Source organism: Callorhinus ursinus, unplaced genomic scaffold, assembly GCF_003265705.2.
Source record: "Callorhinus ursinus isolate GAN/ISIS: 27379988/994484 unplaced genomic scaffold, GSC_fseal_2.0 scaffold2, whole genome shotgun sequence".
NCBI lineage: Eukaryota > Metazoa > Chordata > Mammalia > Carnivora > Otariidae > Callorhinus > Callorhinus ursinus.
Genome location: NW_027397064.1, coordinates 75,297,111 through 75,324,066, shown reverse-complemented (window position 1 = coordinate 75,324,066; position 26,956 = coordinate 75,297,111). Strand labels below are relative to the sequence as shown.

The 26,956-nt window shown below is 33.9% G+C and overlaps 1 protein-coding gene across 9 annotated transcripts in view; it reads right to left on the bottom strand.

Moving 5' to 3' along the window:
• Positions 1 to 26,956, bottom strand: part of PRPF40A (pre-mRNA processing factor 40 homolog A) — a 55,890-nt gene that overhangs the window by 3,602 nt on the left and 25,332 nt on the right. For 3 of the 9 annotated variants that reach the window (XM_073884061.1, XM_025855830.2, XM_025855851.2), the window contains 19 exons: positions 19,608 to 19,718; positions 18,051 to 18,171; positions 17,763 to 17,816; positions 16,190 to 16,214; positions 15,123 to 15,497; positions 12,008 to 12,116; positions 11,446 to 11,510; positions 10,961 to 11,125; positions 9,765 to 9,873; positions 8,783 to 8,933; positions 7,678 to 7,811; positions 4,073 to 4,187; positions 3,810 to 3,913; positions 3,590 to 3,706; positions 3,133 to 3,270; positions 2,706 to 2,801; positions 563 to 649; positions 379 to 475; positions 59 to 120 (listed from right to left, as the gene is read on the bottom strand). In XM_073884061.1, the coding sequence (XP_073740162.1) occupies positions 59 to 120; positions 379 to 475; positions 563 to 649; positions 2,706 to 2,801; positions 3,133 to 3,270; positions 3,590 to 3,706; positions 3,810 to 3,913; positions 4,073 to 4,187; positions 7,678 to 7,811; positions 8,783 to 8,933; positions 9,765 to 9,873; positions 10,961 to 11,125; positions 11,446 to 11,510; positions 12,008 to 12,116; positions 15,123 to 15,497; positions 16,190 to 16,214; positions 17,763 to 17,816; positions 18,051 to 18,171; positions 19,608 to 19,718 (2,235 nt within the window). The remainder of the gene's footprint in view (positions 1 to 58; positions 121 to 378; positions 476 to 562; positions 650 to 2,705; positions 2,802 to 3,132; positions 3,271 to 3,589; positions 3,707 to 3,809; positions 3,914 to 4,072; positions 4,188 to 7,677; positions 7,812 to 8,782; positions 8,934 to 9,764; positions 9,874 to 10,960; positions 11,126 to 11,445; positions 11,511 to 12,007; positions 12,117 to 15,122; positions 15,498 to 16,189; positions 16,215 to 17,762; positions 17,817 to 18,050; positions 18,172 to 19,607; positions 19,719 to 26,956) is intronic. The other 6 variants (XM_025855860.2, XM_025855837.2, XM_025855845.2 and 3 more) reach the window with 3 other exon arrangements.

Below are 26,956 nucleotides of genomic sequence, written 5' to 3'. Positions count from 1 at the left end.
CTGAACAAGTTAAGGGCTAAAACCTAGGTGCAGTATAACATATTTTAAGCTTGCTTACAGATTTATGTCTCCTCTTCTTGCTTTTCTTCTTATGTTTTTTTGACTTCTTATAACTTCTCTCTAAGCAACATGAAAAGAAAAAAAAAGTCAATCTGAGGACATCCAAGTGCCAATGATTTTTTTCTTTAAAGTTTTATTTTGGAGAGAGAGAGAGCATGGGGAGGGGGTGTAGAGGGAGAGGGAGAAGGATAGAATCTCAAGCAGACTCGTGCTGAGCAGGGGTTCAATCTCAGGGGAGATCAGGACCAAGAGTTGGACCCTTAAGCGATGGTGCCCCACAGTTCCAATGATTCTATTCAAGTTAAAAGAAATGCTTACCAGACTCAGCACTAGAAGAATGTTCTGAGGCAGACCGAGACTCTGATCGCTGTCTTTTTTTCTTTGAATGGCTGTCGTCATCATCTGAATCTGATCCCTATATATAATACATCATATAATTTCATTCATAATTATGTTAACAAATATTTCAACACACTTTTGGTACCATAATAACCTTCCTTACCGATCTAGAGCGGGAACGTTTCCTGTGATGTTTTTTCGATTTTTTAGAATGTTTCTTGTTCTTTGAATGATGATGTTGACATTCATGCTACAGGCACAAAAGGAAAAGAATTTCAAAAGTTTACATTTACCTAATAGAAGCAGATCATAAAGAATTTTTAAACGCTATACAAGTTATTGGAGTAAAAATCTTACTCTCATTTTGCACATTTAGGATGTACTTCCTTGAAACTGCAAAGAATTAGCAGTTAAAATGTTCTTTCCTTTCTAACCATCCCATACCCACTCATTTCGATATCTAAAAACAACAAAGTATTAAGAAAGAAAGCACTCTTTACAGGAATGAGAATGGTATGCTTTAGTAGGGACAATTAATAAACTCCAGAAAGCTATAATCTGTAGAACAGTCACACTACTTTCAAAACGAATGAAATAAAACTACATTCAGACATCGTTTTTCTGATCAATCTGGCTTTGGTCAGTGAGCTAGGCTTGGCACCATGAAAAAGAACTACCTCAGAGCCATCCTTGAACTAAGATAAACAAGGCTGGTCTCAGAATAAAGCAAAATCTAATCCTTTTTTTCTCCACCCAAGGAGCATTCTCTTCCTAGTCATATGTTAAGTCCTTCAAAGACAGTCTAACACCACATGAAATCAGAAAAGGAATGTTGTCTCTGTGGATTTTAATTCATTTATTAATGCTGCAGTAAAAGCTCCTTGCCCCCAAACTTATCTATGGCTTTGAAAATAATTCTGCTTCAGTTCACAAGTAAGTGGAAATAAAACATCTGACTCAGAAGGGAAGCTCCTTTTACTCTATGTCACTGAATGCTAAATTCTTTGTCCTTTTCTACCTCAAAGACTCAGATTACTAGGGTCCCAAAACTTATTCCAATTAACTGGCCCTTCCCTATGCTACAATCTTCAGCTCCATTTATGACCTCACCACTACTCCCAGCCAGGTCACCAGAAAATCTTGATTATGAACTGGGGGACAAGGTTAAGATACTAGCTAGAGCTTCTCACAATTAAATGTACATTCTATTCCAGTGCTTGAGAATCTTGTTGAAATGATTCTGATGCAGGATTTCTGCCAATGGCGCCTAAGATTCTGAATTATTAACAAGCTCCCAGGTAACGTAGATGCTGCTGCTCTCAAACACACTTTGAAAAGACTTAGAGGCCAACAGGACTAGATCTAGAGGCAGCTAGGAGATAATAAAGGTGATTGTGGATACATGTTAACAGAGCAAACTGTTGTCGACAGTGAAATTCATTAACAAGAAATCCAAGGAAATAGTGAACAGTCAATTAAGTGACCTGCAGTGCCCTATGACCACACCACACCAACACTCTAATGTTAAATATATGCTAGCTTGCAGCGTGTTGTAAAGTATCACTATGTCCAGAACTGGCAGGGTAGCATTACTTGTTAAAAGCATTGACCCTGGAGTCAAACAGTCTGGGCTGGAATCCTTTCTCTGCAAATTACTTCTCTTTGCCTCAGTTTGCTCATCTGCAACGTCACAGGGTTGTTATGAGGATTAAGTTCATATATGTAGTGTTTATAAAACTGTTAGAACAATGCCTGGCCCCACATAGGCACGAAATGTTTTTATTCAGTAATTACTAGTCTTTTTAGCACATTTACTACATACCATACAAGTACCTACTAAAATCTTCATCAAAATACCCTTATTCAGCTAATGGAGTAACTTGCAATTTTATCATTAGTTATTTTAACAAAAACTTCCTACTTATTCCATTATTTTCCAGACCTCCATGAGCACTGAACACATCTGACAGTGTAATATTTGAAATGTGTGCTTTAAAAGCTGTTTACGTTTTCTTTAATTTTACCAGTCAATTACAGAAGGCTGAACTCAATTTCTAAAATATTGTAAAACATGAAATAAATATGAACTGTCTCTACAAACACATCTTTATATTCACATGCAAGCTTGGTTTCTTTTACTTAGAAGCAGTTTCTATAGAAAAATCATTTCCTTAACCATCTCAGGTAATTACATTTGTAGAGAAGCAGTATAATTTAAAAAACACACTTTGATCAATCTAAATTCAATTTTTGTTTATATTTTTATTTTGAAATAGTGGAGTTAATTATGAGAATACTAAAATTACCTCAAGCACATGCATAAAATCTTTAAATATTCGTTTTCTTTCAGACTCTAGAGTTATGTCCTCAAATGCTGGCTCTTTTACAAATCTCTCCCGGATCTGAAAAATTCAGATAAGAATACATGAATACTAAGTATACTGGTATGACTAAAAAGAATCACAACAGCAAGTAGTAACTATGACAGCCTCATCCCCTCAAAGTCTATTAAATTTCTCTTCCTCTGAAGTCCAAACCATTTTCAATAAATATTCCTAAATGCAGGGTCAGACTTGAGTTATACTTTAAAATATTCTCAGTATATTTAATTTATACTCTACAAGTAACTTTAGCTTCTTTTTGTGGCTATAAAATGGGAAGGGAATTAAAGATATTTTTATCTTCAATTATAAAGGAAACAGATCATTAGAAAGAATTTACAATTATACATACATCTTCCCAGACAGCATCCAATTCTATTGGAGGAGTAGCTTGTTTCAACATACTCTTAAATGCAGATTCTTTTCGTTTCATTTTTCGAGCCTCCTCTTTTTCTCGTTCGCGTTCACGAGCTTCTGCTTTTTCTAGTAACTTTTAGAAAATCATATTTAATCAGTTTTAATAGTACAATTGAAGTAATTCATTCTTAAGCATTCTCCCACCATTTCTAAGTTATGGGCCAATTTACAACACCAGTTAATTTGAGCAAAGGAAACTTCATCATTAGCCAATTATCTAAATACACTATTTTCTTTTACTTTACTACTCAGTAAAATCCTAGTCATATGCCCTTATTTCAGTAGCCTACAGCTTAAGTACTTTTAGCTGAATATATTAAGAATTGTACTGAAGTAGTTTAGTACAAACTTTGTAAAGCTAGTTGTTTTTCATAGTAAAGATGATAACTTACACTGTTGAAAGCCAACTTAATATTTCCGGCATCTAACGTGGTTGACCTTTTAGTTGAACTGATTATGGCCACAAAGTCTTCGAAAGTCGTATTTACTTCAACTACAAATCCTTTATCCTAAGAAAGAGAAATCTTGTTAACACTAATAATAAACATAGTATCAACTTATAAAATTAAAATATACTACAGATTAACAGTAAATAGTAAGTGTAGTGTTTACCTTTAGAATGTCTTTTATTATTTTCTTCTCATCATGATAACGTGCTTTAAGATCCTCAACATAAAACTTGAAAAGGTCAAGTGCAGTTGATCCTAATGAAAAAACTAAAGAAGTCAAAAGCTAGCTCTAACCAAAGAGCTGCAATTACTTTTTTGTTTATAAAACAAAATAAAGCACCCCTCCATTCCCCAACATAACCACCTTCCTCTCTGGCCCATCCCAACTACTATCATAACTATAAACTGGGAAGAAAAGAATCTCACCCGGTTGACCAAGCATATTAGTAAATCTAATGTCGGAACTAATTGTTGGATACAATTCCATCCAAGATGACATAGAATGCAGTTGTCCATGTTCATGCAGTTCATCTAAAAATATCTGGGGAGGAAAACCCAACAATAACAAAAACCCATTATACTGAAAAGTCATCTTTAAGGACATTAGATATATTAATATAACATGTAAACACATTAAAAACAGCAATATTTGAAAATCTTGTACCAACGTACCCCAAATATGTTTTAAGGTACAAAGAATACTTGCTCTTTGATGAAAATAAAATCTTCTTTTAGGCAAAAACCTCTTCTGCACTTCAGAGAAAAGGAGATCTTTGAAAAACTACATTGTTTTCCAGGCTTCAGTTTACTGTTCCTTAAGATGGAACATCATTTCAGTTTGTACAAGTTGACTAGAAACATTAGGTGTATCTCTAATAATGAGGCTAAAAATGTGTTTACATGTTTCCTGTAAAATACACTTTTTGTTTTTAGACACAGTTCCCAATGTGTTCTGGCTGGTTTTTTTTTTTTTTTTTTTAATGAATAAACGTGGGGCCTCTAAGAGGATGTATTTTACTGAAGTGATACATAGTTTGAAGAACCAAGACTCAACCTCATTATCTGATTTAAAAATCTATTTCCTGGGGTGCCTGTGTGGCTCGGTCAGTTAAGCATCTGCCGTTGGCTCAGGTCATATTTCAGGGTCCTGGAATTGAGCAGCACGTCAGACTCCCTGCTCAGCGGAGAGTCTGCTTCTTTCTCCCTCTGCCCTTCCCCCCAACTCTTGCTCTCTAATAATTAAATAAAATCTTTAAAAACAAACAAACCTATTTCCTTTCTTCCATGTTAATTTTATACCCTAAATCTAAATCTTTATATGCTTATTACAATTTGTTCTTTATCCTTTTTCAGTATTTGCTAATTTTTCAGGGCAACATATTGGGACTTTTGTACTCAACAATTTTTCGTATTTCCTGCTTCCCCAAATCCTTAGGATGTTTATTTCTATAAACAAATGTCTCTAAAGAACTATGGCCCAAAATTCTGCTCCTGAAATTTCTATGCCTGCACTGTTCAATATGGTAGACACAGGTCAAATGTAGCTTCTAAGTCCATGAAATGTGGCTCGTCTGAACTGAGATATATCATAAGTATATAATACGTGACAATTTTGAAGATTACCAAAAAATCTCTTAAAAAATACCAATTCCATATTAAAATAATATTTTGGATATACTGGGTAAAATTAAAGATTACTAAAATTAAAAATTAATACTAAAATCATACATGAGGCATATAAATTTTTACAGGCTATCAATGCCCTGAATAAAACCATACACCTATCAATTCCACTTCTCTTCATTCTTGAATGCAAAAACAAAGTAACATGCTGATACCAGTTACAGTAACAGTAATCAGAAACCATAGCCATATTTTAGGCTTAACTAAAAGACCCATGTGGACTTTACCTCATGATTTCCCTTCCAGCTCCAGCACTGACATAATACATACTATTTTCTGTGACCCAGATTACCTTATTTTTATTGTATTACTATTTTATCATATAGGTCTCCTTATTTTAAACCACTGCAAAACCTTCATAAGAGCCCTTAAAGTTCAATGGTTGCAGAGGAATATTAAAAAAACCTAAAATATGCTCTTCCCTTCCTCCCAGGCACAAGGCTGCTCAGTTAAAATGTAGGTTTTCCAGCCTCCTTTGTATCTAGTTGCAGCCATGTGACTAAATTCTCAGCAGCTGAATATGAAGTAGAGTAAAACTTGTACATCATTGGCTTAAAAAAAAAAAAAAAACAAAAAAACACAACTATCCTTTCAACTTCTTCCAAGCTGAAATGTGATAATGTGGACAACAAATTCCCAATTATGCATAAAAGGCTAACGGCCTAGGGCAATTCTAAAGTAGGGGCCAGAAGCATCACTATCACCTAGAAACTTCCTAGAAATATAAATTCTCAGAACCCACCCTAGACCTACTGAATCAAATTCTAGGGGTGAAGCTCAAGAAATCTGTGGTTTTAAGAATTCTCTGAATGATCCTATAGCAAACCACCAATAAAGGAACCCGTAAGAGTAAGAAATGTTAAGGTTTCATGGAATGAGGACTAAAGGAATGCTACTGTCTATGGCATTTAAGATTGTTTAGTGACTTTTGGCATGACAGTAAGAGTTTATTTTTCTTTTAAGATTTTATTTATTTATTTGACAGAGAGAGACAGTGAGAGCAGGAACACAAGGGGGAGTGGGAGAGGGAGAAGCAGGCTTCCCGCTGAGCAGGGAGCCCGATGTGGGACTCGATCCCAGGACCCTGGGATCATGACCTGAGCTGAAGGCAGACGCTCAACAACTGAGCCACCCAGGCGCCCATATAGTAAGAGTTTATTGAAAAGCCCTCTAGGTGGGATGACTGGCTGGCTCAGTTGGTAGAATATGTGACTCTTAATCTTGGGGTTGAGTTCGAGCCCCACATTGGGCAGAGAGATTACTTAAAAAAAAAAAAAAAAGTCCTCTAGATGATTTAGATGCACACTAAGTTTTGAGTACTACTGCCTTAGGGAATAGCAATGTGCCCTATCCTACGCCAAATAATTATCATTAAAGGAGAAATAAACTTAAGTCTCTGTAATTTACCATTTATCTTAATACAGTGTTTAATGGAAGAGATCCTAGGTGGCTCAGTTGGTTAAGTATCTGCCTTCGGCTCAGGCTGCGACCTCAGGTCCTGGGATGGAGTCCCCTGTGGGGCTCCCTGCTCAGCAGGTAGCCTGCTTCTTCCTCTCCCTCTACCACTCTCCCCCCACCCCACTCATGCTTTCTCTCTCTGTCTCTTAATAAATAAAATCTTAAAAAAAAAAAAAAGACTGTACAGATTCAAATTCTGGCTCCACTACTTAGTTGTTGAATTTGGGTAAGTCACTTCGCCTGAGTCCATTTCCTTATCTTATATAAATGGACATAAGAGAAATAGTACCAACTCTTAGAAGGTCATAATAAAAATTTAAGTGATTATCAATATAAAATGTATAGCAGTAAACAATGCTAACTGCTATTAATATAATTACTGAAATGAGCAATCTGGTGAAGTATGAAATGTAAAAACTCATTACACTCCATGTTACTATTAATGAGGATAAAAATGATATCTGGAGGTGAAAATGAGCCACTGACCTATATAAAGAATATATAATTTCAACTTCTATGTATAGCATTTAAGAACTATGGCCCATCCCCAAACTATATACCCCATATCATTCCCTACTGTTCTCTAGACACTAAAAATCAACTAATGAGTCATCATACATATTTTTTCAGTCTTCGCTCATGCTAATCCTCTTCCCCAAGTGAAACCTTAATCGATTTACCTGTGCTCACCTTAAATATCAAATCTGCTACAGCCTTTTATGTTCCCCTGGCCTAAAATGGCTGTTCTCCTTGAGTTAAATGTGTATGGATCCTCCACAAAGCCTAAGTTAATGATCTGGGATGAGGGAGTCTCAAAATTGTTTCTATCACTGTTGAAGCTCACTAACCGTAGTATGAAATTAAACTAGAAAAGAGATTTTTTTAGTTACCTGAAAAGATTCTCTATTTTTACGCTGTCGTCTCCTTTCTCTCAGCAAACTCTTCTGTTTTTCTTCTTCTTCTTCCTTTTCTAAAGCTCGGATGTGTTCTTCAAAGCAAATTAATGCATCTTCTTTATCCATGTCTAGAGATTTTTCCAGTTAAATAAAATTAAAATGTCTGTTATCAGTAAGGAAAGCAGTTTATTTACATTAACTTCCTTATAAATTTCCAATTCACCTTTCCAAAATACTTGTAATTAAACTCAAATATGACTTGTAATCATTTAAATAGGAAATGTTTTTAAAAAAATTCCAGAACAACCTCATTAAAAGATAGCTTGAATTCGAGGGTGAAATAAAGACCATGCACAAGACATAATTAAGGAAAATATAACTGTTACTGTAAAGTTTGTCAGCAACATTAGAATTACCTAAGGAGCTTTTAACAGGACAGAATTTTAGGCCCTACCCCACACCTACTGAATGAAGCATGGTATTCAGAGGGGTAATCCACAAAGCTGTAATTTAAAAAGCAACTAGGTAAGTCAGAAAAAAAACCGGGGTAAGCTTAACGAAGGATAATGCTAATACAATTTTTGGTGTTTGCAAATCTCTAAAGCCATTACCTCAAGAAGACAGTGTGAGTAAAATTGTGGTAATTAATCTAGTTCATACTAAATTACACAAAAATGGCAGAAAACAGTTTCAGGTGTGCTCTATGACAAACATATTTTAAGGATTATCTGATAAAGTTAATATTTTCTTTCTGAATAATGAAACTCAATTAGACTCTATCTGGAAACCAAAAAAAAAACTGTATTAGTAATGGACAAACAATGGGTGCCTGGGTGGCTCAGGTGGATTAAGCATCGGACTTCTGGTTTTGGCTCAGGTCAAGATCTCAGCATTGTGAGACTGAGCCCTGCATTAGGCTGGGTGTGGATTCTGCTTAAGATCTTTCTCTCCCTTTCCCTCTGCCCCTCCCAACATTAAAAAAAAGAGGAATGAACAAATAATTGTGTAACATTCAGTTAGTGATCTCATAATAAAAGTAAGAATTCTTTGCTATTGGACTTCTAAAAAAAACTTTCTCCCATTTAGTCTTTATTCTTACTCTGTAATTCCTCATCTTCTGCAAAAGTTGGATTATCCATCAGATACTGCTGGGCTTCAGACCAGGTAGTAGAGTATGTTACATTAGCCATGTTGTCAAGTATGTTTTTTAAGGCTTCCCAATTTCTCTTCCGTAACTGCTTTGCTTGCTCCTAAATCAGAAGAATGAATACACATTTTGAGGTTCAAAGAAAGTATGGTATTTGAACTGCTATCAGTGAGTTTCTTTACATTCTAAATGATGCCCAAATTTCATGTTACCCGTTTATTTTAAATATCAATACTACTTTTCCAGTGATCTTGTCCAACTTCTTAGCCTGGTAACTGCTTACCTTCAATTTTTTTTTTTTTACCTCTAAGAAGCTGGAATCTGGAAACCGTATCTTCCCAACAACTCCATAAATCCCTCTTCCTATAACTATGCATTATAGACAGAGTCTAAAACTAAGGTTACTGTCAACAAGTGACACAATAGGCAAATGCCAGTCTTCAACCACTTTCAGTTATGTTCAAATTTTCATTAATACTTACAATTCTATACATCTCAAGATTGAATAATATATAACTTACTGCAAAATAAAATAGATGAGGTATTTTAAAACACTATCGTGCAAACTCATTTTAGTGGTAACAATTATATATTACTGTCATTCTTGTATAGAAAACTAAATACATTATAAACAAAAATACTGAGTATTTTAAAAAACCTAATGAATTAAAAAAAAAGTATCTTTCAAAGTGGGCATAAGACAGCCAATTAATGACAATTCAAGTAAGAGTTGGATAAATCTGTACCTAGTGTATCCACATCAGTACTTACTATTACAGGAGCTATCCATTTTTAAATCTAACTTCTAATAAAGAGATCTGCTACACCACATAAATTGAATAAACCAAGCAACAAAAATGGACATGTTATAACTCCTAATCAGAATAAAGAAATATTTTATCTATAAATACTAACAACTATGAGTGAATAATACCTTTTCTTTTTTTGAAAGAAAGAATAAAACATCTTCATAGATTTCAAGACGATCACGTTCCGATATTGCATTCCAGACTTCCATCTCTCCAAACATTTGCTCTGCTTTTCTAGTAAAAAAAGTAAATGTTACTCTACTCAATAAAAATTAATTTTCAGCTATTTTAATTTTATGGTAAGCCTAAAACCACCCAATGAACACTCTAAGTTCATGAGTATATTATACAGGAAAACTTTTGGATAATTAAGAACAAAATAGCTTAGGCTTCCAGTCCTCCTTAGTGATGGGGTGGATAATTTTTTTAAGATTTATTTATTTGAGAGAAAGAGAAAGGAGGAGGAGGAGGGCGAGAGAGGCAGGGAGAGGGAGAGGGAGATGGTGAGGGAGAATCCCAAACAGATTCCCAGCTGAGCCAGGAGCCTGATGTGGGAATCCATCTCATGACCCTGAGGATCATGACCTGAGCTGAAACCAAGAGATGGACGCTTAACCTACTGAGCCACCCAGGCGCCCCAAGGAGTGGATAATTCTAACTGAGCCATGTTTTGTAGTCAAGACTATTATTTCTTAGGGTAGCTATAGACACTAACAAACTGTCCATGGAACTAAATTATAGACTTCAAAAAGTTGCCCAGAAATTTAGATAATACATAAAACAGGACTATTTAAAGAAATGAAGAATCTTTACCCTAATGCTTTTCTAGAAAACTGAGGAAAATAACAAAGTACATGTGGAAAATGAACTTAACTTATTGCAAAAATGTTAAATTTCAATATATAATATATAATTAATATATACATATATATATATTTTTTTAAAGTAGGCTCCACACGTGGAGCCCAATGTGGGGCCTGAACTCAAAACCCTGATAGACCTGAGCTGAGATCACGAGTCAGACGCTTAACCAACTAAGCCACTCAGGCGCCCCTCAGTTTTTATATTAAATAGAAAGGAGTCAGGCTTTAATTATTACCTTCAGTCTACCCCTCTTCTGTTCTAGTCCCCAGTTAGTAACTCAGTAAGTCTGTAAGTTAAATTCCACATTTAACTATTGATTTGTACCTTATAAAACTGCCCCACTCATAGTCATTTAGCTTTAATGAGCATATACTTTGGATTAGTTACTACATTTGACAAAAAGTCTGACAAGGAAACGGTGCAGTAAACATACACTATGCATTACTAAAAATCTTACTTGTATCTGGTTGTGGAAGTCATTTTCTCATGATTTTCAAGAAAACGCTGAAAGGATTCCTTAGCCTCTTTGTATTTTGATCGTGCTTCTTCTTTTTCTTCTTTCTCTGTCTGGACTTTGTAAGCATTAAAGGCTTGCTTTTTTTCACTCAACTTTGCTAAAGCACTAAATAGAAAAAATACCATATAAGAGTAAATGAAGACAGGATGATCAAATGTCAATGCTTTGAAAAAAAAAAGATTTCATTTACTAATCAAAATTTCAGTAAGATATTAAAAATTAAGAAACAATTACAGAAAATAATTTCTACTTTAAAATCTGTACTCAATGTATGACAAGCTTTTTGGCTTTTTTGGTTCATATCTGACATATAACAACTGTTCTTGGTATCTAAAATAAGAGAAGACAATGAAAGTTAAAAATTACATTATTTTACACAATTTTTAATTTGTAGGGTTGGAAAAGTAAAAAACTTCAAGTGTTACCTGTATCGTGGATCATTAATGATCATTTTCATAGCTTGTTCCCATGAAGCATTAGATGGTACTCGCTGAAAACCATTTAATGACAAAATTAAAATTTTGCAAATATTGTAAAAGTCATACACCAGGAAATAAAGTATTATACTCACTGCAAACATCAAGCACTTCCCTTTGCTCAAGTTTGAAAGAGATCTAATAATTTCTTATTGAACCAAGGCAAACCTGGGTAATATACATATAGACCAAAAAGAAAACTTAAACTGATATTTAACAGAGCAAGAATACTTTTCTTAAGACTTTCAGTTAAAAGATAAACGATTTTTATGAGTAAAAAACATTATACTAAATACAGAGGTAGAATGTGCGGTGTAGTACTGTACACAAGAATTTTTTTGATGAAAATCAGTTTCACAAAAATATTCTTCAAAAAAGGCAAATTTCATTTTTGCTTACAACAGTTTATGAAATTACTATTTTTAACAAAGGCATCAAGGTACTGACTGCATTAAACAGTTAACTTCATTTATTAGATAATTATTGTATGTCATATAAAAATCGTTAATACCTTTTCTTTCAATAATTCTTTAAACGCTTGCTTTGCCTCTTCCTTTGTATTCCAAGTATAGGTTTTCTTTGCTGGTTGGCTTTCCTCCTCTTCTTTTTTGGGAGTAAAACTAGAGGGAAATTCAAACATTGTATTTATAATTTAAGTAAACATTTGCCTCACTTAGAAAAACAATGTTTTCATTATTTGTTTGATATTGAGGTTAAATTTTACAATTTTAGAATAAAGTCTCCTATATGAATCCTACACACTTAACTAAACATAAAGACATAAAGGTAATGTAATTTTTTCCTGAAAACATTCAGTTATTAGGACCTTGCATGAGGGCTTCTAAAACAAACAATTACACTAAAACATAAGTTCCACTAGTCCACAAATGAATACTCTTAAATGGTCTATAAAACTCACCCAGTGTCTTCATTTCAGTGCCTTTGTAAGTAAGGATTTGGGCAAGTGTGCATGAATATAAAAAAGATGCTGAGGATCTAAATCAGGATGGAAATACTACAACTCATGCACCAAATCTAGCCCATTGCCTGTTTCTGTAAATAGTTTTACTCATGAGTTTATATATTGTTATGGCTTATTGTGTGCTACCATAGCAGAACTACATCATTGTGACAGAATTTATGATCCACAAAACTGGAAGTATTTACTCTGATAATTTACAAAAAAAAGTATGCCAAACACTGACCTCAAACAAAAAGAATTAACATATCCAAGAATTATGAACTGTACTAGTTTGGGGGTCTTTATGAAAAGGTCATTTAATCCCTTCCTATATAAAGGGAAAAAAAAAATGCAGAAAACAAAAACTAAGCAGAAAACTTAGGGGAAGATACTGGAGCAAATACTAACAACCACAAAAAATATATTCACACCCTCTGAGTCAAGTAACCTTACTTTGGGAAATTTATTTAAAATCATCAGAAAGAGTATAAAGGGCCCAGTCAAAAATTAACAGCTATAAATGGTCTATACTACAGTAAATAAAATAGAAAGATTATAATGACTCAGGCACTTAAGGAAATACTAGAAAGAAAATAAGCAGGAAATAATTGTTCACTGCTAAAATTACGAGAAACAAATTACTACAGAAAAAAATAAAGGATAAAAAGATGTAAAAAAATACCATCCCCAAAAGCTTAAATGTCTATCAGAACACTGAAATTTATGTATAAGTAAATAATAATATGCCATCATTCAACATGATGGGGTATCTTTATAATGTAAAAAACATCAGATATAGGTTTAATATATATGTATGTGTGTGTGTGTGTGTATATATATATGTGTATATATATATATATATATATATACACACACATAATGCATGTATTTTTAAATGCGCAGAAAAAGGCCAGAAGGACAATGTCTGGCAGGTTTAGTTCAAAGAGCATGCAACTCTTGATCTTGGGTTATGAGCTGGAGCCCCATGTGGGTGTAGAGATTATTAAAATAATAAAACAGGAGTGTGTCAGTGGCTCAGCTGATTGAGCATCCAACTCTTGCTTTCGGTTTAGGTCATGATCTCAGGATCCTGAGATGGAGCTCCATGCTGGGCTCTGGGCTCAGAGGGGAGTTTGCTTTCCCTCTCCCTTTACCCTCCTCTCCTGCACGAGTGTGCATGCTCTCTCTCTCAAATAAATAAATCTTTAATAAAATAAAACTTAAGAAAATAAAAATAAAAAAGGGCAGAAAAATATAAGTAAAATGTTACTCTTTTATGCCTTCAAATATACCATATAGATTCCTTTTTCAACTTCTAAACATCAGAAAAAATTATAAAGCTCTTTTCAACTTTGGGAAACGTACATAAGAAAAAATCTAAAAAGTATATTTACAAGAAGGAGTTGGGAGATGAAATGAATATGCTTAAATATTAAGATGGGTGATCATATTTGGAATTTGACACCATGGTTAACAGTTTTTTTAAAATATATGTGGGGGGGGCGCCTGGGTGGCTCAGTTGTTAAGCGTCTGCCTTTGGCTCAGGTCATGATCCCAGAGTCCTGGGATCAAGCCCCGCATCGGGCTCCCTGCTCTGCGGGACGCCTGCTTCTCCCTCTCCCACTCCCCCTGCCTGTGTTCCCTCTTGCTGTGCCTCTGTCAAATAAATAAAATCTTTTAAAAAAATAAAAAATAAAATATATGTGGACATCATTAAAGTCAGGAAGCATGGCTCAAGGTTACTTTTTTATCTATATAAAGCACAGCCATATGAAATATGACCAGATGATAGGGAACACAAGTACATGTGAGCTATAAACTGACAGATGCAGCTGTTTTGGCATATTAAAAAGCTATAGCAATTTAATTACAGTAACAATTTTCCTTCTACACCCTACTAAGTATTTTTGTCTATTTTTTGCTTCTATTTGTTAACATCAAACTATAGCACTTCCTTTTAGGGCTGTGCTAAGTCATATCTGAGACTGTCTGTAAAATAAAGTAATACTAATCCTGTATTTAAAATTTTGTTATTTTAATAATCATGGCTTTTTTTGATTTAAAATTACAGCACCACAACTGATATATCTTGATTACTAAAGTGCTTGGTACCTCAATTTAAATTTGTGCCTCACCCTCGATCTCTAAATTCTGCTTCCTAAAACTTCTGAGGATTAGTTTTTCAACAGTTTAAGAGCATGACCTCACAAAATTCAGTCTTGATAATGATTCATTATCTAATAAAGGCTCATGTTTTGATTCACAAAAAAATTTTAAAAATATTTTATTTATTTGACAGAGAGATAGAGAGAGCACAAGTAGGCAGAGAGGCAGGCAGAGGGAGGAGAAGCAGGCTCCCTGCTGAGCAGGGACCCCTGGGATCATGACCTGAGCTGAAAACAGCTGCTTAACCAACTGAGCCACCCAGGTGCCCCTCTTTTTATTTTATTTTATTTTATTTATTTATTTGACAGAGAGAGCACAAGTAGGCAGAGATGCAAGCAGAGGGAGAAGGAGAAGCAGGCTCCCCGCTGAGCAGGGAGCCCGATGCAGGGCTAATTCACAAAAAAACTTTTAAACACTCAATGGCCATCATGTAAACTGGCAATTTCTTGCATTAATGAAGTCTGGTACTGATGTGCAAAAGACAAGTCACCGAACTTACTCAGCTACAGTTTCCTGCTTAGCTGTTTCTTCTCCAGTATTACTGGATACTTCCATACTCTGTTCCTGAACAGCAGGAGTACTAGTAAGTTGTGTTTGTTCTTCAGTTGAAATTGTCACTGTATTCTCGTTATCTACAACGGTAGCAACAATCGAAGTAACTTCTGGCTCAGGAACGACTGGGCCAGTTCCACCGACAGTGTTTGAAGCAGAGGTGGAAGCACTGGCATTGGCTGCGGCGGCGGCAGCAGCGGCGGCGGCGGCGGCGGCAACAACAGCGGCAGCGGCTTCTGCAGCAGCCATGGTGCTCATGGTGGTTGGAATTTCTGTTGTAGGAACCGGGGCTGTTGATGTTGTGGTGCACTCCTCTTGCTTACTATATATTAAAAAAACAACAAAAACCGGGTCATCTCATTAAGTAATAATCAGAAAGCCAAACAATACTAGTTTTTATCATAAAATCAAATGAGTAAGAGAAACTAAAAGGGAGAAAGGCAATGTGGCAAACTATTAAGCCATTTAAAAAAGATGAAAAACACAGAATGACATTGGATTACTTTGATTTAACTGAGCAAACATTCAGGTTAATATAGGATAGGGACTCATGCAACACTCTACACTTCCAAAAGTCCAATAATTGTTTTCGTTCACAAAATGCCCTACTATCAGACTGTATTATACATCATAAAATTTGGCCTATATCATAAATTTCTATAAGAACTTTAAATTTTATCCATTTCATATATTAAAAGGGAAACCTGAATAGAGGAAGACATATATACTTCATCCATTCCCAAATTAAATCAAACCAAATTTTGAACTTTTCTACAACACAGCCTTCTTAACTCAAAGGATGCAATCCAAACTCCAACAATCACTGTCTAGTAAAGTGTCATTTGTATATCTTGAGTAAATATCCTTCTCCTGCCCCCAATCTCCAAGGACATCAAACCATCAGGCCCAACATGTTAAATACTATTTATACTATAAAGCAAATAGTTAAAGCAAGAATGCTATATACAGGAGATACCAAATTTGTAAATTGTACTGACACCCAAAATTGCTTACCTGCTTTCTTCAGCTTTGATCATTGCTATTAAAGAAAAAAAAGCAAAGTTACATATGACATGGTTTTTAAATACAATCACTGAAAACAAACATTAAAGGGAGATAAACAGAAGTTTCATACAGTAAGATTTAATTTGCCATCCAAAAAAACAAACTTGAGCAAATTCGTGCTCCAAAGTTGCAGGGTAGCAATTAAAGAATGAAGACAAATTTAAACAATAGCAGTTTTTAGGAAAGTTTCTCTGCACACTGCTCCTTTCCCAAAGGCTGCTGGCTATTGCAAAAACTCTCTGAAAATATCTGCATAATTCTGGATTAAAACAGTATTTTCCCCAAGGGTAAAATTAACTGATTTTTTTTTCTAAGATACCAAATTCAAAATGAGACCAAATTCATATCATGAAATTCCAGCACAATATACTAGCATTGACAGGTAGATAGACAGTTATACACACCAACTGTTTTGTAGTAGGGTTATATCAGAAATGAGCTTGATATTTCTTACATGAATAAAATGGGAATCTACCTATCTATAATATTATTATTAGCCAATGCTAGTGTAGAAATTTAAAGAGCTTTAAAGATTTGCATTCAATATTTCAGCTTTTATTCCAATTAAATTTTTCTTTATGGGTAACAAAAATATTCAGCATCTTTAGGGAATGGTGGTCCACGTAAGTGATAACAAAGCTGAACTTTATGAAAGTATTTTAAAAACTTAACCCCCTTTAATGGAAACCATTTCTGAAAGTATGTGTAGGATGTCTGACAAAACATACTAAAGGAGTCATCATTACTAACATAAATTAATATATTTTTCAGATACAATGATGATCTAAGCTAATTATGTGACACAAGAAAAAGGTAAGTAGACTTAAGACCACTGTTCTTTTAGGCAATTTTTATTCTCTTTACTGTCAGATGTCATTCCACACTGCAGACTACTTTATTAGCCCCATTTCTAAAAATCTGCTTCTAAATCGATAATTTATAATACCAGATTCTATTAGAAGCGAGACTAAAAGCACTAAATTTTCAATTCACACTCTAATCTCTGCTCTTTGAAGAATTGGGTTTCATATTAGGTAGTATTTCCAGATTCTCAGGGTTATTCTGAACAGTTGAGGATAATGAAAAATACTCCCTCTGTAAGTAAAGCATGGCATTTTGTTTAATTGTCCCGTAACATAAAGGCTATTTTGCAATGTTGTGCTAAAATAATAACAGCATTAAATGTATAGTCTGATAATAAAAAAATTTAAACTGAACTCAAGGCTCTCTGCTATCTGCTATATGGGTTAAGTCACATATTGCACATATGTACCAACACACACCGTTGTATTTAGAATTATTGTACATGATGTCCTTATTCAATTTTCCAATGGTAAATTAATTTTTTTTAAATCAAAGTATAATTTTAAAAGTCACAAGCTCATTTATAATATAACCCTTTAATGAATTTTTAATTAGAGGTTTCTCACTGCAGATTTATCCAATCATGGTTAGTGAACATTAGTAACATACTTTAAAAATGTTAAATAATGACAGAAAATGAATTATCAAAGCAGCTCACCATGCAGGTTTGATTTTGTAATAAGACTTCCAGCAACAATGGTATTCTGGTATCCTAGTTTCAGTGGAATCAAATCAAATAAAAATCTATTTAAAATCTATAGAACTGATATCTAGAGCAACAAGAAAATAAGAGCCCATAAAACTGTTACACCATTTAAAATGTTCTAATCATTTTTTAAAAATAAGACCTGTGTCTGAACAATCCTATTTATGAAGGATTGTTTCAATGTGAATGACATAGATATCTAAAAAAAGTAACATTAAAAATTATTTTTTTCTGTGTTACCTTCAAGATCCTCAAGTTCTTTAGGTTTGGCCCAGCGGGATTCTTTTGTTTGAGAATTATAATAGTAAGGCTTTCCAGAGTCAGATTTGTATTCCTTCCAGGGACATTTAGATAAAAGTTGCTAAAGGGAGATAGAAATCCTCAGTAATGTATTTAGCATCACTGATCATTCACATTACGGTTTCACTAAATATTATCAATCTGTACAAATCAAATGCTTTGAAGATAAGCCACCAATTATAGAATACTTAGTAGGTGATATTATATTAATCTTAGCAATAATACTGCAACATCCATACTATTATTTCAAATTTATACTGTTACTTACAGAAAGTAACTTGTTTAAGATAATACACCTAATTAAGGGGCAGAGGCAAGATTCAAAACCAGGTCTAAGTAAATTTCAAATCCTATTTGCTGGTGCCATTTACACCCCCATCATAGGTGAAATTTATCATATGCATTTCACAGACTTCTCAAATACTAACAAAAGTAGGAAAAACATAAAAACTGGGAAAAAGCAAAATCTGGTTTACCCATGCTTAGATATCAGTTTTATGGCTAATAATTTATTAAACCTATGTGAATTATCTTATGTAAGGAAACAATAAGTATGATATATTTAAAACCTAATATATAAAACTGGTTAGGTTGGCATGAGAATGCTACTGAAAACTCCTATTTAGACGGTATCTTAGTGATGATATTTAAGGAAGAAATAACTACCTATATCAGTACTGGGATAAAAAAAAAATTAAGTCTATGCCAACCTCCCATCCCAAGTACTGCTGTGCATTTTAGTGTGGTGGCCTGGAAAATATTTTTATATCCTCAAATTCCTTTATTAAGAGGGAGAAAAATAAAGATACGCTGCCAACTTGGAAAAATCTTCAAGTGTGGCTTGAAATGCCAGATCAACTCTTACTTAGGACTCCAGAGTTCCTAATTAAACCATTTGCAATAAAGCTTACGCAGTTTAGTCCTTCAATCTAATTTCCACACTGTATACTGTGAATGATAAAATTTGCAACACAAAAATACACATACTTTCAGGGGCTTTTTCCACAAAGACAATTTCCCACTCTAACAGAAGGATACTTATATTTTTAATTTAATTCCATCTCCATTACCCCAAACTCACTGGAAATGTTTAAGAATTCACTGGAAGACATTTGCAATCACCTAGGTTTGCTATAAAGGGAAAACAGTTTAAAATGTGATTTTAGGGATGCCTGGGTGGCTCAGTGGGTTAAGTGTCTCCCTTTGACTCAGGTCATGATCCTAGCATCTTGGGATCAAGTCCCGCATCAGGTTCCTTGCTCAGTGGGGAGCCTGCTTCTCCCTCTCCCTGCCGCTCCCCCCGCTTGTCCTTTGCTCTTCCAATTTATTCTTTAATCCTTCTTAATTTGATGCCATCGGGTAAGGTTTACTGAGCAGGGGCAAAAATCAGTAAACAAAATTGGTCTGCCTTCTAACAGTCAATTACCTATAAAATCCTAAGAAAAACATGACTCAATCTATTTAACAATCCCTAATTTTAAAGCCTCAAACTTTTACCTCAGCAGGTGTTTTCAGATCATCTGGTTTCTCCCAAGTAGACTGTTTTGTTTCAGTATTGTAGTAGTAAGTCCTTCCATCAGGTGACTTATGCTCGGTCCACATTGATTTCTAAAGAAAAAAATTACAAAAAGATTTCAGTTATTTAACAGTACTGAGGTTTTAGAATCTCTCTCTTCTACAAAGTATCTCACAAGTTTAAGGATAGGACCGTTTCTCTTAAGAATGGTAATTTTGTAACTAACACACAAAAGATAATCTCTGTGCAACATAGTTTATCTTAGCTATGCCTTACAGCTAAAATATATGAAGTAGATGCTATTGTATAGGTGGACTGATCATGACTCAACAACTTGAATTCAGAGAATATTTATATCAAGTTAGACAAAGTTCTAGACTGACATGCCGTAAAGATGCAGCTGTCAAAACTACAAAGGATGGGTTTTGGATGATAGTCAAAATTTAACAATCAAGGTGAAATTTAACAGGGATAAAATGTGAATCCAAATGCCTCAAAACAAGATGGGTGAGAAAGTTTTATGTGACACTAGTTTGATACAGAATATAAGTCCACTCTTGGACTTAGAAGAACTACTAAGAACCTACTAAAAGTTGCTAGTAAAACCTCAGGCATCAATAAACATGATGCCTCAAATAAATGCTGGTTAAGAGTTTTACAAGGTTCCCATACATATACACATAAAATAATAATAAAGAGGGTGGGAAGAAAATTTGAGAGGTGATAGGTGTCTGTGGTCTTGGTGGTGAGTTTCTCAGGTATGCATTTATTCCCCAAATCATCTGGTTGTACACATTAAGCATGTGCAGTTTTATAAGTCAATCATACCTTAATAAAGAGGTTGTTTAAAAAAAGTAATTTTACAAGGAATTATGAATTACTGAATGAGATCAAAGGTTATTAAGTCCAGTTCCAAGTACCAGATTATTCAGATAGTAACAAAGTATGCTTGAAAGAGGATTAGAGAAGATCTATATCACATTTCTTCAAATCTAAGACAAAACACTGTAAATATCTCTAAAAAAGAAAAAGTAAAATCATCTTCGAACTATCACATGCTTTTTAACACTCACACTTTATGCTACATTTCTGAAAGATATATTCTTAAGACACTGATTTTTATCACAATTCATTTTTGAATAAAAAGAAAGGCAAATAAAATAGTTCAGCTGTTCCTTAAACTTCACATTGAGACCATTTTGTGTACGACAGTTGCCAACATCCATTATATTCCACACAGTTTCATCCCCTTTGCTATCAAAAATATTGGTAATGCAGCATTAAAACAAAAACAAAAAACTAAAAACCACAAACCACCAGTACTTGTTCTTAACTATCTTCTGTCCATACTTAAAGGTAACCTTTTTTTTTCTTCCTTATTAACTTTATTGAGAAATAGCACATACCTACTTTTGATTTCTGCTTTGGGTATGTGGCTCAACACATATCATTTCATTGCTTTTTCTACTCTCTCACCACAATCATTTTATTCCTAAGCTGATTAAGAGTGCTATGCCATTACTTCTAGAATTTTCTTTCAAACCACTGACATTCATTCTTCTGATGTTGGCACTTTTTGTTGTTCAATCATGCACAACTAAGCCATAACTGCTGTCTGGAGAATGGAGATCATAAGACACAATGGATTATAGGATGAATCGCAATTTCAGACATGTTCAATGGTCAAAGCAAATATGCTAAGTGATTTAAGGAACATTTGCAAAAAAGGTGGGGATAGAGAACAAGAAAAGGGGACTTAAGAACACAAATTAATGTGATTTTCACACAAGTAGATGAGGAAGATGATTATTTTCTAAAACTTCTGAGAAGAAAATTGGAGTTAATGTGAAGGAATTTTAAACAGCCATTAGAATTCAGAGAAAAAACTTGATAAAATTTGAGCTGTTTGATAACAAAATGTTTATCTCTTCTTATACAGATTAAGTCCTCTCATATCACTATTTACAAAATGGAATCTGCATGGTATAGAAAGATAGTTCAAAAAGTATATTAAATTCTTTAACTTGTTCTAGCACTGTGTGCAGGATAGGGCAACTACAATCTCTCTGGAGCAAACATTATAGTAACTGCTGGAAAATATTTAGCTTGCTGCCACTTTAACATCTAACCAAAAGATGATGTGATTTAGAGATATATGAAAGCTTCAACTGTATGAGTATTGCTTTATTTGACAAATTAAATCCTGCTAAGGTAGACAGAGGTCTATATTTCTTTCATATTTAAAAAAAAATGAACTCAGTAGCATCTCAGGACTGCACTAAAAAGGAATCTGTTAAGTTCCAAAATTATATTTAAACTTCCCAAGTAACATCTGCTAAAGGGCATTCAGAAAAGAGGAAGTTCACCAGAAATAAAACTCATGAAAAAATGGAATTAAAAACGGACAAGGTACACTTGACCAAATAATAGGGATAAAGAGGAGAAATGTACAAATCAGTAAAACAATAAGCAATTTAGTATTCACTAGTTATTTTATTTAAGCCTTACAACTAACTACACTGCAAAGCAGCATGAACACTATCCCCATTTTTCAAATAAGAAAATCAAGCCTTAGGAGGGTTAATAACCTGCTCATAGTCATTCGGGAAGTAAGTAAAACTAGAATTAATTCAAATTTTCTTCTAAAGATCATATTTTACCCACACAAATGCTGTGTGAAGGATACTATATTCAGAACAGTCTACTTGTCAATAAGGACACATAAATTCCTGATCTACCAATGAGTGGTAAGCATTGTGCTAATTGCTTTGCATCAATTCTCAAATTAATTCTTTTAATAATCCCACCAGGTAGATACTATTTATTATCTCCACTTTATAAGAACTGAAAACGGAACACAAGAAAGTACAGGAACATGCCCAAGGTAACACAGCTGGCTAGTGAGTTCATTACAACATTGTCCTGCCCCACCCACTAAGGTCCTACTGAAGAGCAAGGTTCCAACACTTTGCATTAAGAGAAACAGAATCATTTCAAATAGGAATATAAATTCCGTACTAATGCCTTTAACTAATATACCAACTCTATTTATAGAAGTCAATTCTGGAGAAAAATGATTTATCTGATAAATTTTTGCTCCTTTTCCTTAAATCTATCTAATTTGCATCTTAAAATAAAACTGTATCTTGCTTCTGGCCAAAACTAGTAATATTTTAATATATGTGCTGCCGAAGTGAGCACCAAAACTAGTAATATTTTAAAAGAAAAATTTAAAAACAAATATATCTTGAATGTTGAATATAAGATGCAAAATGGCATAAAATGTTAATGGATATGTCAATAATTAACAACTGTAAAGCTGTCTTCATAGGCTAAAACATGACTTAAACAAGTATTTACTAAATATGGAAAACAGCAAAGTCTATTCGAAAAACTTATTTTCCTAAAAATTACTATCTCTTTAAAAAACACAAGACCTTTCAGAGCAATAAACAATTGCTGCCTATCAAATACTTAGACTGCCCTTGCATAATCAGAGAAAACCTGACAAAGCCTTAGATGTGTATTCTGAATGGGTCAAAACCAGGACATTGCTTTTAACAGTAAGTTATTTGCTCTGAGGACTTGCAGGAACAATTAAGATAATCCTTGCACTGGAGCTTTAGAATTACTATGCACTTATGTCACAGATGACAGACTTCCCCAAATTATTGTATTACTGTGACAGTTACTGTCAACACAAATGGCAGTTCTGGGTAATAAACCAAAAGTCAACATTTTCATAAATGATAAAGTGGAAGCATAAATTTGCAAAGTAAGGCATTAAAAAACTATCATCCTTAATATACAAAAATCTACTACAATCAAGTAAGACAATCTTATGGGAAAATAAACATAACCATTAACAAAACTCAATACAGATAATATAATTAGAATTCAACTTCATTAGTAAATCAAGGAAGCATACATTAAATGAAAACTTTTTGTTCTTCAGGTAAGTGACAGTTAAAGACAGTATACAATGTTAAAAGGATGTGAAGAAATGTACACTGTCACACTAGTGTTTGGAATGGAATTAGTATTGGTTTGCTGCCAATTTACTGGTTCTCATCAAAACTGAAAATGCAAATAAACAAAAGAAAAAGAGATGCAAACAACCTCTTGATGCTGATATTTCACTCCAAAAACCCCATTTACATAGTTGCAAAGATGTACAAGAGTGGTTCTCCACAGGATTACTTGTAATGAGGAAAAATTAGAGATAATTCAATATCCACCCATAGGAAAACCATTCAATTAGGGTCCATTCATACTGTAGATTTATCTTATGGAGATGTTTTTTAGTATAACAGAAAATGTCTAAGATGCAGTTTGAAACAGAGTGAGACATTGTGATAAAGCAGCAAAATATATACAGAAAGTATTTAAAAGGAAAAAAAGACTTGATAAAAGGAAAAAAAGCATATATATATATTTACCAAGACAGCTAATATACTTTTCAGTTATCAAGAAGCTAGTCAACAATTGGGCTGTGAATAAATTCAATACTCAAACTATATAAACATATGTACATCAGGTAAACATTTATACATACGAGTATTTCTGCAGTAACATGTAAGTTCAACTGAATGAAACCAAAAAAAAAAAGACTAAATCTAAACACTAAATAGGTAGAAAAATTCTAAATAAGGAACTACTCTAAATAAGGGGAATTAATAAAAAGCCAAAATATAAGATTAGAATTAAGGAAGAACATAATCACGAATTTGCAAACAATTCCCAAAATCTAGAGGAAATCATTTCCTCAGACTATTATAATTTGCCCTAGAAGAAACACATCATACATGAATATCCCAATTACTGTAGAAGCAACTGAAAGATACCCAACCAGATTAATTTCATAGCAGAACACCACATAAGCTTTAAAGAACACAGAATTACAATGTCCTTGTTTCAGGTCACAGGAAAAGATGAAAAGCTCTTTATTAATAATAAAACTCAAAAAAAAAAGGTATCAAAAAAGAAAAGCACGTAATGTTACTTATGAATATAAATCTGAAAAGCTTAAATATAACATTAGCCAAGAGAATCCTGCAATGTATATACTCTGACCAAGTAAAATTGATTGTAGCAGTGCTGGGGTGGTTTAATATTGAGAAATCTATAAGAAAGAAATTATTTCTATTAACAAACTGAAAAAAAAAATCACAGGAGCACACCAATACACCTGGTATGATCAAATCACATCCTAAAAATTATGATGGTTTGGAAGTATTAAAAAAATAAAAATAAAAATCCTAGCAACAACTAAAAGAAAAACACCTAAATGATAAAGGGCAATTACTGAAAACTAATAAAAATTATTCTAAGGCCACCCCCATTAAGATCATGACCAAAAGGGTGAGTCTACAATCACTGTATTTCAACAAACATGTAATAGCAATAAAATGAAATAAAACTGGTATATCTGGAAAAGAGATAAATTCTTTTACCTTTATTGCTAAAGATTCAAATGAAGTCTAGTTGAAATAAAACAAAAAGAGTATAAGAGACCTGGATCTAAGATAAATCTACAAAAATCTTTGAATTGACAATAGCTTGCAATAAAAATGTGAAAACAATCCTATTTGGGGCACCTGGGTGGCTCAGTTGGTTAAGTGACTGCCTTCAGCTCAGGTCATGATCCCAGGATCCTGGGATCGAGCCCCGCATCTGGCTCCCTGCTCAGCGGGGAGCCTGCTTCTCCCTCTCCCTCTGCCTACTTGTGCTCTCTCTCTGTGTCAAATAAATAAATCTTTAGAAAAAAACAATCAAGTTTTTAGAAGGTAAAATATTAACTGTAATGAGAACAAGGGACTTATATATGGATAAAAAGTTAACAGACCAAAAACTTAAATCTGAACGTACATGCATTTAGTAATTTAGCCTTGAAATGCACAGCAACAGAAAAATACAGGGAGAAAAAGATGACATTTTTTCAAGCTAAAGATTTTAAGACACTCCTCTTCTTAGGTAAATCAAACAGATGAAAAATACACCAAGATATAATAGAATAGCAAAATAACTAAATTAAAAGCACACAAAACAATCCTAAAAAATGATCTTAAAATAGACATAAGGGAAGCTTTAATAAAGTGTAAACAACATTTCAGAGACTGTGCTTTTCCCCCCCCCTTGCTTTCTGATAATATGCAAAAAAGTTCACTTTATTTAAAAAAAAAAAAAAAAAGTCACCCAGAGGCATGATTCACGAAGAAGAACCGACAGACCGGACTTCATTAAAAACTTCTGTTCTGCCAGACACAGTAAAAAAAAAATGAAAAAACAAGCCACAAATTGGGAGAAAAAAATCTGCAAAAGACACATCCAATAAAAAACTGTTATCCACAATATTACAAAGATCTCTTTAAACTTAACATGAAGAATATCAACAATCCAGGGGCACATGGCTGGCTCAGTGGGTTAAGTGTCCAACATGTGATTTCGGCTCAGGTCATGATCTCAGGGTTTTAAGATCAAGTCCTGCATTGGGTTCCGTGCTGGGTGTGAAGCCTGCTTAAGAGTCTCTTTCTCCCTCTCCCCACCTCTTTCTCTCTCTCTAAAAAAAAAAAAAGAATATGAACAACCCAATTAAATGGTCAAAGGATCTGAACAGATACCTCACCAAAAAAGACATACAGGTGGTAAATAAGCCCATGACTAGGTGCTTAACGCTGTACATTATTACAGAATTGCAAATTAAAATTAACCCCTTTTTATTACTGGTGGGAATTCAAAACAGGATAGCCACTCTGGAAGGCAGTTTGGCAACTTCTTACAAAGCTAAATACATTTTTACCATACGATCAAACAAGCATGCTCCTTGGTTATTTACCCAAATGAATTCAAAACTTATGTCCACCCAAAGATCTGCTCACTAATGTTTGTAAGAGTTTCACTGCCAAAACTTGGAAGCAAAACTCCAATGTCTTTCAGGAGGTGAATGAACTGTGGCAAGTCCAGACAATGAAATATTATTCACTGCTATTATTATCATTGTTATGATTGTATTATTCAGTACCAAAAAGAAAAAAACTATTAAGCCATGAAAAAAAATGGAGGGAACTTAAATGTATGTTACTAAGTGAATGAAGCCAGTCTATAGAGGCTACATACTGTATGATTCTAACTATATGACATTGAGGAAAAGGTAAAACTATGTAGACAGTAAGAAGATCAGTAGTTGCTAGGGGCGAGGGGTGGAGGTGGGGAGAGAGAGTAACAGGTGGAGCACAGAAGATTTTCAGGGTAGTGAAATTATTCTGTACACACTATCATGATGATACATGTCATTAACATTTGTTAAAACTCACAGACTACATAACACCAG